The sequence below is a fragment of the Humulus lupulus genome, chromosome 3 (assembly GCF_963169125.1).
Source record: "Humulus lupulus chromosome 3, drHumLupu1.1, whole genome shotgun sequence".
NCBI classification, from domain to species: Eukaryota; Viridiplantae; Streptophyta; class Magnoliopsida; order Rosales; family Cannabaceae; genus Humulus; species Humulus lupulus.
This window is the reverse complement of record NC_084795.1, coordinates 16,935,850-16,949,988: the sequence shown is the minus strand read 5'-3', so window position 1 is coordinate 16,949,988 and position 14,139 is coordinate 16,935,850. Positions and strand designations below refer to the sequence as shown.

General features: G+C 31.6%; 1 protein-coding gene across 1 annotated transcript; it reads right to left on the bottom strand.

Annotated features, from left to right (window-relative positions):
* Positions 1-1,950: 1,950 nt before the first annotated feature.
* On the bottom strand, positions 1,951-6,963 carry LOC133822228 (glycosyl hydrolase 5 family protein-like). Its single transcript, XM_062254496.1, has 4 exons — positions 6,286-6,963; positions 5,967-6,214; positions 3,810-4,330; positions 1,951-2,650 (listed from the first exon to the last, which is right to left on the bottom strand). Exons 1-4 carry the CDS (start codon positions 6,706-6,708, stop codon positions 2,163-2,165), a joined length of 1,680 nt encoding a protein of 559 aa, XP_062110480.1. The 5' UTR covers positions 6,709-6,963; the 3' UTR covers positions 1,951-2,162.
* Positions 6,964-14,139: the final 7,176 nt, after the last annotated feature.

The following is a 14,139-nucleotide window of genomic DNA, read 5'->3' as shown; positions in this document are numbered from 1 at the left end:
GTGCAAATTTTGACTGGTGAGAGTGTAAGGAGAAATACTATTTCATTAAGGACATACTTCACACAACCTAGATGACAAAAAAAAACGTAAACTAGGTTGGTTACAAATGGAACAAGTGAAATAATAAGAAGTGTGAAACCCCAAGAGGGACTGACATGAACCCACCACCCCAACAAAAGATCTATTAAATCTCAAACCAAACACAAAGATTGGATGGACGTCTTTTAAAAATCTTACAAATAACAAAGTTTCAAACTGAATAAAATTTAAGAAATAAAATAAAAAAAAAAACAATATTAATCCAAAGAAACGGAAAATCAATAGGATTTTAATGACTTTTTTCTTCATCTCTCGGTGGATTGAAATTTTAGCGTTTAATATATTATACCCTTATATAAGAAATAAATTTTTAAGAATTTTTGGAGTCCATCGTGCAAATTTATGTTTCATTAACCACAGTTTTAGATTTATTTTCAATTTCCTCTAAAGTGACTTACTTTTTCGCCCATCCAACTGGATAGTTGAGCCGATAATATTATCTAATTAATGCATATCATCTATTCCTATATGTAACATAAGCGTACTTTTGTATGTAACATTAGTACAAATACTTAATAATTAATTAGTACAAGTACCTATATGAGAATGAATAACCAATAAAAATTATGATTCTCACAATAGGAAAACACTCCATATATATGTACATACATTATAAGAGATAAGATCTACATAGCGACGTTAGTTGTCATCCCTATAGCCCAAAAAATTGTCACAATTAGTAGTGGTCCAAATGTCTACAATAATTTATTATCACAATATATAGAATCTATTACACAAAAGTGTATCGACCGTCTCGTGGTTATAGAGTGCATAGTCGTCAATCGTCATTCATGTCATTGCTATCAAACTTTTCTTTTTGCTTTATGCAACTTTAGGTATTTTTGTCTACTTTGGACCCCCAATTTTAAATAATTATACAAATGGAAATTTCTATATTGTAAATTGGTAAGAGAATGCATTAGCTCAACAGTACTTTTTCACATTCTTCTCCCACGAATTCAGTTTGCTAAGAGACTAGCGATGAAAATGCATATCCATTTTGAGTTTATTATTGACCAAACTTAAGATAAAGAGTATCAAATTAAAAAAATTTATATTTTATTTGTAATTATTTAAAATTGAAGTTCATGAGGAACTTCAGATTCACATATAATAATTAATATACTGTCTTTTTATTTTAAATGAGACAAAGTAATTTAAGGTATAAATTATTATATATATTTTTAAAAAAAGTAATAGTTAATTACTACATGTTTCAATTCCACAAACATTTGTTAAGACGAACCAATATTTTTTTTTTATAATAATTAACAAAAAAAAACAATATATTTAATAATAATTAATTAAATAAAATGAGCAATGAAAGGGAAGAAAAAAAAAGATGCAAATAGTCATACTCTAACCTCAATACTCAAAATGGAATTGGTAGTAGAGAGATAGTGCAACGGAAGAATGAATTTTTGGTTCAGGTCTTGTTCATTTTTTTATATATAATGGTGTATATGATAGTTATAGTAGATATCTTACTAATTTTTTTTTTAAAAAATAAAATGATTTAGGATGTCAAAATCAAGATTCAAACCGTCAATTTTACACGCATATAAAATCAAATCAGACATACGCGTGCTATGAATTTAGTTACAATTTCTCATTGTGTTAAAAAAAAAAAATGCCCCCTACCAAAGAATTTTTATATAAATATATATATATATTTTAAATTAAGATTCTTATATAATTCTTAAATATTTGAGAACTAAATAATTATAACTACAATTATTATGAAATAAGAATATATATAGGAAGAATAAGAGAGCAAACCCTTATATAGATTACAATCTAAGTATTTTTAAGTAAGGGGGTATGATATATGGTATGATCAATATACAACAATTGCATATAATATATTATTTTATGATTCATCTGATTTAAGATGATATAAAATAACGTAACGATTGTCATAATATAGATGGTTTTTCACATATCTATATAGACGAAGTAAACAATCTTAATAATACTGGTTTTGAGCTAGAATAAATCAAAACCATATATAAATTATTCTCTAAAGATAACATTGTGAGCAAAGACTTCCATTATCAGATTCCTCAATCGGCAAGTCCATCATTTGTTGGAGTTATCATCATCTTAGAAAAAGATCCTGCCTTTGGTTTTCTTGTGCTGTAAACAAGTTTGAACCATTGCCTAGACGGGTCACACCAACTATCTTCACTCACGCAATAACAAGCATTTACGACAACCTCATTCGCACTACTGTCAACGTCTAGGCAAACGGTGTCGTTTTTGCCAGTCGTAGTGGAGAGTTGCAAGTTAGAATCCGATATGGGCTTCCATTTGGAGTCAACGGCAGTACAATCTTTGCTAAGTTGGGCTGGTTTCCCCACTTCTTGTGCTCGTAAGCAGAAGGGTGTTCCTCTGATCGTCAGTGTATTCTCATAATGTGAATAATGCCAAGCATCAGAACTAGAGCAAGGACCTAATGCCAATGGACCCGATTGGGATTTTCTTACAACACAATCACCAGTTGCTGGGTGGAAAATGACTTTGTGTGATCGACTTGTTGATAAGCCTGGCCCTGCAAATTTCATATTTAGCATTGTTTTCAACCATTCTAAAGTCTAAATTATAAAGTGCATTGATATACTATGATACGTATATTAATTGGTTAGCACTACACAATAATACAACTAGATCCCACATCATTATTAAATTATCATGTAGAAATTATTTTTATTATTTGTGTGGTGTTCAATTTATTGGTGTCTATTAACCTAGAGGTAGCCTCACCTAGAGGTGAGTGAGCCTCATAACATAGACAGAGCATCAATCATGCATAATAAACAAACTCAAATGACAACATTTGTATTTTTGGTTCAAGTTTATCTAGAGATCCTATTGATCTGTTTAGAATTTTGATTTGTTTATACATTTTTAAAGTTTCAATATATTTTGTTTACTTGTAGTTTATTTAATGATCTAGCCTCATTTTTACTTGTATATATATTTCTACAACAAGCACTTGAATTTAAAATATTTGCATTTATTAAATGGGTGTAAAGATTTTTTTGTCATCTTTTGAATGATCTATATTAAGGTAAAACCTTTGAATTTTTTTTCCTTGGAAAAGAACTCATTTTAAAATTTTGCCTAAAGGCTTCCAAAATTTTGGGCCACGCCAGATGCTCAGCACAACAATTGCAAATAAAATCTACAACATTATATCACATGGTTGTGCTAAGCAACACATATACCTATTCAAAAGAAGAAAAAAAAAGTATTGTTCTACTATATTCTATGACATTGGCATATTATTATTGGTAAACTTTAGTAGTTGGGTTATTTTTTTTAATTTAAATTAAAAAAATTGCTAAAGAGCATCATTGTTGTCTACACGACAAAAAAGTGACATAGCAATACAATATGAAAAAAAATCTGATGCCCCAATTCTCTGTCTCCATAGTTGAGAAAAGAGAAAGTTATAAATAATTTAAATATATATTAAATAAATAAATGAGGTGTCTTTAAATAATTGGTGGGACATGGAGGAGACAGATGATTTTTTTCCATACAAGTCCCACTTATTTGAATTTAATAAGTATTATCGGATATGCTTAATCAAAGACATCACCTCATGTACACATGTCAAATAGGAACAATCTTAAATTAATTAGTTATTCAGCTTCTATATTATGAAAAATAAAATAGTATGACATTCATTAATTATGAATACATACCTTGAAATGAGTGTCGGAGTGAAGTGATCTTGTGTAAGACAGTTGCATTTCGGAGTCCATTGAAATCCTTGTTTAAGACTGCATAAACCTCATCTAATCCAACAACACCTTCTCTGAAGTAGTAACTACCAGCCAAAGTCCACAAAGCCCAATCCAAGTCCAGTTCAGCTGCTACAGCTAAGGCACAGTTCAAGTACCTGTTGTCATTCTCATTGGTCCCCCTTTCATCCACTCCAAACTCACTTAAAAACAAAGGGAATCCTTTCTTTACCAAGAACCCAGATTGTGTCTTCATGTTATCACCCACCCAACCACACACTTTATTTGCATTCTCACTTTCCCATGCCTTGCCATCTATAAACGAATACCAATGAACTTCAAATACTAGCTTCCCAGAAAATGTGAGCCTGAATGCTCGATTTCGTAGGTATGACAAGTGCGTATCGAAATGTAAACCAGAGATAATCACAAGAACATTTGGGTTTGCCGAGTGAACTGCCTCGGCTCCTCTTTGCATGTACCTGTAAAAATGATCAAATAAAAGGTTAACACTGTGTTTAGTAGTTGAGAATCAAAAAACAAAATAAAAAGAAAGACAGCAAAGTATGGGAAGAAGAAAATAAGTGCTTTTTTTTAGGAGAATTCTTCCATCCTCGGTTGATTTCGAAGGACTTAGTCTTACGTTGGTTTTAAGCCATTGGATCTAGTTATTTCCAAAGTGGACGGTTAAACTTATTTGGTGAGTGTATTGGGTGTCAAAATACCAATATGCCCCTAATTACCCCTTAGCAACCGACCACCCTTTACATCTTATTTTTGTTTTTTTCTTCTTCTTCATTGTTTGAAGGACTTATTTCAAAAGGTTCATTCCCTCTTAAATCGAACAATAAATCTTATAAATTTTGGGTCATAGTTTTTTTGTTGAGAGTAGAGGATGGGCACATAGAGGTTGATAATTGAAGAACTGGTGTTGTTCGCCATGAGTTGGAAGGAGCGTCAGGTGTTGTTTAAGACCTTCCCATTAAACTTATGATATTATATTAAGAATATTTTAACACTTAATTTATGTAAACACTAGTTGCAAGGTATTATATGTTTGTGTCAAATATATATCAATCAAACAAATACTGAGTCTCCTAATTAATCAGTCATCTAAATAACATTTTCCCATACCTAATTGAGTTAGTGATTCATTCATCCCAATATTGAATAAATGAAACCTCTCCAGGGAAAAAACTTAAAAAAATCTTATAAAACAACTGCAAAATATATATCAGTTTTACTTACGTTGTTATTGTTGCGTCTTACACAACATAACATATAAATCACTTAGCGGAAGTATAATGTTTACGTTACCAAAATCATAAATATCTCTCAAGTTTATATTAAGTTTACGATCAAGTTCTCAACTGTACATATATTTAGAGAGAGAATTACTTTTTTGCCCATACTTTTTATACCCACATCACCAACAACTTTCCAACTGGTTCACACAATCAGTGATGGCAAGTCAAAGGAACATGTGAAAAAGAGACAAACTCCTATAAAATTTTGACACTTGGTAAAAAACTAGACCTCACATTGAAGGATTGAGTTCTCCGAAGGACTAAAGAATTCGCATTTTTTTATGTATATTATTTTGACTTAGAATTAAGGGGCGATCATATTTAAAATTTTATAAAGATATCTTCTCACATTACAGATGATAGGATATAAGACTTTTAAAGATATATGCACATTCTTTTCTCTGTGTGTGTTTTTAATTATGTATAAATATAATATAAAAAAATTGCAGAGGCAAGAAAAAAAAATAATTAACACAATAAATTAAACAAAAAAAAAATGTTAACAAAATAATTCAATTTGAGAGAGCCTTACTCTAAAAGATCTTATTTTTCACTTTTCTCTTTTAATATATAAGTTTGTTTGGGATATTTCATTGTAACCGTTCAATTTTCTTTTTTTTTTTTAATTTTATTTTTCAGTTGTGTATAGATAATGTACATAATGTATTATTCTCTTGATTTTACACTATATAAAGTATATTCACACATGCGACTATGATTCTATGAACTAGCAATAAACATCTACACATAGCCATGTGTACCATTGATTTGTCACTATATGTAGAACATTTTATTCTTTTTGTATACTTACTTGTACCAATCGTCTTCATTCTGCCTGGGCCCACGGAGCTCGTTCCTCAAGCTCATGCCGACGACATTGCGGTGACCCTTGAACAACGTCGCCATTCGAGTAAGCCCCTCAATCCACTGCTCTGGGTCGAAGTATTTATCGCCGAAGAACCCATTGCCGTCAGTATTGTGGCAACACCAGCTGGGATTGCTAACATGATTGTCCAGGATCACCATCACCTTCCCTTTTCCAAGCCCAGCTACCACTGCCTATAATATTACATATATATAGTCAACACTAACCTAATGGGATATAGTATATAAATATGTATATTACGTACCTGGTAGGCTTTGATGAGGGGAATATCGATGATGGAGGGATTATTGGCCTCAATACCAGCTATGGCTTCTGCAAGACCGAACCTTTGGAAGGACTGTCGAACCGTGAGAGAGGCGAGTGAGTTGTTGGTGGCCAAGTAGACTGGCCAAGTGAGGCGAACACAGTTAAACCCCATCGACGAGATTCGGCCAACGATGGCATCGATGGGCTGCTTGTTGAGCCCTTCGGCCAGCACCACCTCAAGATGAGAAACCCAATTCACGCAGGCTAGTTTCACTCTCTTCCCGCTGATCTCATTCACAATCCATCTCGAATTGGTGGCCAGCGGCAGACCAGTCGCCGGCCCGGTTTGGGATACTAAGAAGAATGTAGTGAAGGTTAAAACAGAGAGAAAGTGAAGCAGAAAGGACCGTCCCATCTTCATTTTTTTTATTGACTACAGACAAGAGATATATTGTATGGAAATTCAACGCTGGTAGTAGAGTACTTGTTGTCCATGCATTAATACCATATGTAAATATTATAGTGATATTTTCATGATGCGTTACACAATCATATTCGGCATTTGTTTTTGTATAATTAATAATAGGCTTCAATATCAATTTCACTCAAGTAAAAATATTAAAGAATTGGAGATTTGCTTCTCCTTTCGACTTGTTTTTCAAAAAGTAAATGTTAAATAGCTATTTGCTGGTATTTATTTCCATGTTTTAAAGCTAAATATATATATATATATTTATTTGTGGTATTGATAAAACGTAACTAATACGCGAGCAAGGGATGATTATATCCTACCTGTATCATTATTTATTACCAATGCAAGTCATTTTCAGCCTTTTTTTTCATTCTGAATTTTGCAGTCACTTTTATTACTTTTCTCTCTCACCTCAATCTCCAAGCCATCTCTCTCTCTCTCTCTCTCTCTCTCTCTCTCTCTCTCTCTACTTATTTAATTATAAATATGCAGTTTTTTCTCCTCTATAAATGCCTTTCCAAAAAGTCCTTACTCATGTGGACGTGAATTCTATAAATGTCAAGATGATTAAGTCGAAGTTTTTAAGAGAGAAAAGTAGGTGATGGAAAAAAGAGGAAAGAGATAAATAGTAAAAGAGGCAAATCCTCTAGTATGGCAAGAAGGATTATGGGAAGAAAAAAAGAGGTGGAATAATTGGAAATCCTCATTCAGAATCCCTTTATTAATGATATAATTACAGTATCTATTTTAATTTATATATAAACACCGCCAAAAACATTATCATTGATGATTTTTTTGTGGTAACATAAATTTTGTACGACTAAATATTGTTTTTAATCCTAACAAATGATTATTTGTGACTGAAAGTATTATAGAGTAACAATTTGTCCTTGAGCAAAAATATATTTAGTCACAATAAGTTATTATTTTTATTGCTAATACTTTTAAATATATTTTTAGTCACAAATTTTTTTGTAATCATATAAAAAATATAATTTCATATGTCATTCTACCTTGATCACTATCTTTTTCTACCAAAAAATTTACAGGATTTATACTCTTATTTGTTGGCAATTAAGTTTCAAAATTTTCCACATTCCCACATATTGTAAACTTTCATTCACAATTTCGATTGATTTTATGCTACTCAATATCAATATTAGTCGATCAATTCTATTAAAAAAATTGAGACCAACAATTGATTTATGAGTTGAGAATTTGAATATGAAATTGTCCTTTTTTTCAAAATTTTATTCAGGTAACCAGTAATAAGATAAATTATAACTGGTTACAACTTTTTCAAGTTTAAAACTAGTAACAGGTTACAAGTTTAAAACTGGTAACAGGTTACAAGTTTAAAACTGGTAACATGTTACAAGTTTGGGAAAACTTTTTTCTTTTGGTTTCAAAATCGTAACCAGCTACTACTCTTGAACGAAGAAAAGTTGTAACTAATTACTACTTTGATCGTTGTAATAAAGTAATTTTGATAGGATCTTACATATTTTGGAAGAAAAAAATTCAGATCCAAGATTTGACAGATAAATCTATTGCAACATTCTATTTTTTTTGTTGGAATTGCATATTAACCAATTATGTTATTTATCCAATGAAAATAATAGATAAAGATTTAGAACAATCAGATGAAGACGGACGAAAAAAAATGAAGTAAGAAATAGAGGGAGATAATAAAAACGAGGGAATGAAAAATAAAATTAATCACGGACTATATTTTTAAGTACAAACTAATAAAAATGAATTAAAAAATAATAATATTAAATTAAAAAAATACAAAAAAAAATGTCATTAAAAATAATACAACAAACTGATTAATAATGCCATATATTAAAGAGAAAAACAAGAAGTCATATGAATTGTAAAAAATTGGAACTTCCATTTTAATCAAAGTACGACAAAAAAAAAAGTCATGTACCATGTGCAATGTGTCTTATTGATGTGAAATCACCATTGTATATAGAGCTGTAAAATATGGGTTGGGTCGGCCTAGGAATCCACATTTCATGCCTCTAAGCAAATTCGAACCATGCTTGGCCAACTCCTGTAAAAATGTGTGCAGGACATGGACATGGCGGCCTACATTTGAGGAAGGTGAGCCCAAAACTACTCATTCAAGTAGAGTTGAGAAAATTACACTAAATGTTCAGTTTTAGAGATGTCATTTAATTTTTAGCCACTTTTAAAAAAAAATCATTTTATACCCAATATTTATTTGAATCTACCAATTATAACATTTAGTCATACTTATGTTATATATGTATAAGCAATAGTACTATAAGAAATGTCATTATAATAATGAGTAAAATTTAACTAAATTTATTTAATGGCTAATTTTAATTTACTAATCTTAAAACTGGGTAGTTATCAGGAAAAATTACACATTGTACCCATTTTAAATGATGTCCTTTCATTTTTACCTATTATTTTTAATTCTTATTTTAGTATCCAAATTTTTAATTAATGTGCCCATTATACCCCTTTAATTACATGTTTTTTTTTTATCTTTAAACACATTACAATTAGAATGCATTTCTAATTTAACTATAATATGACACATATAATACACATTACAAAAACACTTAGAATCATGTGCTCAAATAAGGGTAAATTAGGAAATCTCATGATAATAATGGGTAAAGTTCAACTAAATATATTTAGTATATAATTTTAGTTAACTACTTCTAAAAGTGGGTAGTTCTCAACTTTTCCCTAATTATCAAGTAATCCTCATTCAGTTCGTGTCGTGCCCTATTTAGGTCAGGCCTTTTTCTCAATTGGTGCTCAAATTCAAGCCCAATTAATTATTTCTTATAAAAAATAATTTTTTTATTTATATACATTTAACATAAAATAATTACAAAAAATAACTTCAAACATTTTATTTATAAAAATATCTTGCCACACCTCATCAAAAGATAGAATTTAAATTATAATATACTTGAAATGGAAAAGTTCACGAAAGCCAAGATTATTTTTCATTTTTCTAGGTTTTCAAAATAATTATTTTGTTACTTAATATATTAATCGATTACTTTTTCATATAAGCTTATTTGTAGACTACATTATTTCATATATATTTGGTTACTAAAATTTGTTATCTTAATATACGTCTTTTTAGTTAATATTAAGATTATATCTTAAATAAAAAGTCATGTTTTTACAACTAACCAGTATCTTTAACATGATAATAAGACATCATCATAAGATAACCTTATCCATTATTTTTTTAAATCCAAATTAATGAGAAAATCCAACCAGTGAGGATGTTGCCTCTTTATCCGTGCTGATAAGAATATTATGATGGTGTGACAAGATATATATATATATATATATATAAATATCTCTTTTATAATAAGTGTGTAGATAAAGAAATTTTTTTGTTTTAACGGTTTTTTATTTTTTTAATATTAATTTTAACGGAATATTCTTATATTTAACATAATATTCTTATGGTTAATGGTAGTTTGTAAACACTTAAACTTAAATAAAATAAAATAAAATAAATAATTAGAAAAATTAAAATAAGATATTTTGAGATATTTTACAATGATAATTATTTAAAAATAATAAATAATTAAACAAATTAAAATATGACATTTTTAAGATATTTTACAATGATAATTATTTTAAAATAATAAATAAATTAAAATAAGATATTTTTGAGATATTTTACAATAATAATTATTTCAAAATAATAAAATTATACGTTTTATAACTTAAATAAAATTTAATTAAACTTAAACTCACTTAATAGAATAATATCATATTAAACATATAATATAATCTGCTGTCAATTAGCAACAAATTACTTTAAAAAAAACTAACAAAAAACTTAAATTTAAAATTCACATATAATATTTAATATTACATTAAACATATAATATATAATATCTTGTTATCACTCCCAAATTAAAAAATTAGAACAAACATAAACTTAAACAAAAATAAATAAATTATGTAATTAAAATAAGGTATTTATTTAAAATTTATATAACATTAATATAAATTTAATAAAAATAATTAATAAATTTTATAAATAAAACTAAGTAAACTTGCTTTGCAAGTTAATTGTATCTAGTATATATATATATATTTATAAATAAAAAAATTTAGGTGAATTTTGTAAATAAAGCTTGAAAAAGAAGCTGATGTGTAAATATTCCTATAATAAAAAGAATGGATATTTGCGGCTAAAATACCTAAATTTACAACCTACTAACACTTAAATACCCAAATTGATTTTTTGGTGGAAAAAGTACCCAAACGTGAAATTTACTTGCAATTAGATATACACAGCGTTAAATGTTAAAGTTGACCGATCAAAGAACACGTGTCACCACATGATTGGTCCACATTGTTATTATTCTTAAAATAATTTTCAATTTATTTTTCAATTTAACAAAAAATAAAATTTACATTTTTTTCAAAAAAAAAAATTAATATTTTTTTCAATTTAAGATTAAGTATCAAAAATACATTTTTTTTAATTTATTTTTTCATTGTTAATCCTCAAATTTATTTATTTATTATTATTATTATTAAAATCTTCCTATTTATCATTTTTTTCTACTTTTTTTTTAATTTGTTGACGCCGTTTTTCGTCAAACAGTGAAAGAAGAGCACATAAACAATAATTGATAATGACCAATTGAAATAAGACAATACAAACACACGATTTTTACGTGGTTCAGCAGTTAAATCTGCCTAGTCCACGAGTCTCTGTCATTAAACTCGAGATTATCTCTGGAAATTCTTAAGGAATGAATTCTCCATAATTTTCTCTCAAGGTTCAAAATTTCGGTCCATTACAATGGCGCATGACCCCTCTATTTATAGAGAAGGCTGCAGAATACTATCCCACATATTTTGGGTAGTTACTCTTTTTGTGAATAAAATTAATGGCTTTAAATGCCTATAATCAGATATAAAAGGAAACGTCCCTTGAAGACCAGGGGACGTATAACTGACGAAATAATATCCCACGATTCTAGGGGATTTACAATAATAAATGAGGATTACATTTCGTATAGACATCACTTATATATATTCAAGGTGGTTATCAGGTATCTCCAAGGCTTTAACTTCCCAGGTTTCCCGTCATCTTTCGAGATTGTATGTGCGTCGAGCTTGGGACCTCTGATCCGGGGTCATCCCTGAAGTTGGATGCGTCTCCGGAGCTACCTTTTTGAGATCATGAACACTCCGAGGTCACCATATTCGAGGTCTTCTATGTCCTGCAGGCTCGATATTTAATCCTGGAGCATATTTCCAACCTTATGAGTCCACTTGTTTGCGAATCCAAATTTCGAGGTCATATTTAACATAGCTCGAAATCTAGGTGTAACATCTTGCCCCCTCAAAAGTATTTGTTCGAATCCTAAGAGAAGGAAACTTTTGAACTACTTTCTTTGATAACTGTACCGTCACACTTTTGAAAATGGACACACGTCAGCTGGGTATTGCTCATTTTTGGTACTTGAGTACCTTGGAAACATGCCCACGATCATCCGTCTGCCACCTTTTCGGTGCCATCTTGTCATTGATTCCCATCCGTTCAATCTAGCAAGGATTTCATTCAACGCCCCGGATTAATCCCCCTTTTTCCATCTATATATACGAGACCCCATTCTTCGTCTTCATTTTTACCTTCGTTCACCAAAAGCAAGAAAAGAAGAAAAACGAAACCAGAGACCTCTTTATAAAGTTTCTATTCTGTGCATGTTTTCTCGGCCAAAGAAACAAAGAAACCCTGGTCTTGTTCGAGTCCGTGAGTTCTTATTTGCAACCTCTTCTTCAATCGACAATCTCTCTGCAATCGCCATTATTGTGTAAGTATGCAATCTTTGTTTTCCATTTTGTCAGTTTTTATTCATGCTGTTCTTGTTGTGTATGTGTATATACTAGTTTACATCCTTAGCATAACATGATAGGAGGTTTTGATCCGATAGGCTCTTATGCTTTTTAGACTTCCATACTGGATTTACATCACTGGCTTATACCCAGTTTTCATATTTGAGTGAGGTTCCTATTTTCTGGGTTTTGAAATTTTTTAGGTGACGTTTCTTGTACACTAAGTTTTCGGGTAAAAAACATGGGCCTTGACAAATGCACGAAACCCAAGGCTGCCTTTCCTGAGAAACCGCCACTCTCTTTTCCCTTGATTTTCGGGATTTCCAAAAAAATTTCCACTCTCCTTCCTTTCCCGTGGGACGCACGTCCTAACTCTTTAATAAGGGTCTTAATATATAGCTTGTTTTGCTCCTTAACCCCGAGCTCGTAAGTTCGAGCTCGGAACTCTTGCATGCATGGCCCTCACCATTTTTTCTTTCTCGCTAGATGTCACAGAATCTGGAAAGACGGTGGGGGTCATTGCTGGCAATCCCTTACGAGCCAAAATCTCCGAGCCCAGAATCGTTGTTCGCCCGGAATCAACGTCGGATAAGAGAATACGAGCTTGCGCGCGAGCAAGAGGACATTCGAGCTCACTACCGCCGCCAGATAGACGAGGTCATAGAGGGGAAGAGGAGAGTTCTTCAGGAGGCCCTCTATCCGGAATCCTATTCAGGACCTAGGTCGATTCCTCTCGATCCTGCATTAAAGGTTACTGTCGCGTACCATCCAGAAGAGCTCAAATTTTCACTAATGGGGGAACCTTCTTCCTCGCAGCCGAGGAGAGAAATGTTTGAGGCCGAGCACTACTGGAGCTCGGTTACCACAACTAGTCAGATAACTGACATCCTGGCTTTCCACGGCCTTAGCCTGTGAGGCTCCTTGAAGTGTTGACCTCCGGTCGACCATGAACGAAGCTGCTTCGCCCCTGGGGGCCGCGACGCCAGTGTGAAATACGTGGCCTGGAGCCAGGAACACATGAGGGCAGGAGCTCTGTTGCCCTTGAATTATTTTTTCAAGGACTTCACGGATTTTTTTGGGTTGGCCCCGTTCCAACTCAACACCAACTCTTACAGGGTACTGTCTGCCCTGAGGTCCTTATACCACGAGATGGGGTGGAAAGGACCTTTGCCTCAAGAGATCTTGTATCTCTTTTGCCTGAAAAGTAACCCCTCCCGAGCTCGGGGAGGGGATGGCTTTTATTACCTCTCGAGCTATCCCAAGGAGAAGAAGGTCTTTGGAGATCTTCCCAATCATCCGCCTGATTTCAAGAGGGCCTTCTTCTGGAGAGACGGTCTGTCCCCGTCTCGACACTACTCGTTCAGGCGAATTCGTAAGTATTCTTGTTATCTTTATTTCTGTGCTCGAGATTTTAGCTCTTAGATCCATACTTAGTAGAAATATGTTATCTTTCAGCCAATTTTCAGCGTCCCACTCCTGACGATACAATGAAGGAGCATAGAGAGACCCTGC

What these genes read in the sequence shown, in the direction of transcription:
- LOC133822228 (XM_062254496.1), bottom strand. Translation starts at nt 6,708, where the DNA reads ATGAAGATGGGACGGTCCTTTCTGCTTCACTTTCTCTCTGTTTTAACC. An exon ending in AATGAAGACGATTGGTACAA is followed by an intron (nt 4,331 to 5,966) that starts GTAAGTATACAA and finishes TCATTTTTACAG; the next exon opens with GTACATGCAAAGAGGAGCCG. An exon ending in ACTCCGACACTCATTTCAAG is followed by an intron (nt 2,651 to 3,809) that starts GTATGTATTCAT and finishes TGAAATTTGCAG; the next exon opens with GGCCAGGCTTATCAACAAGT.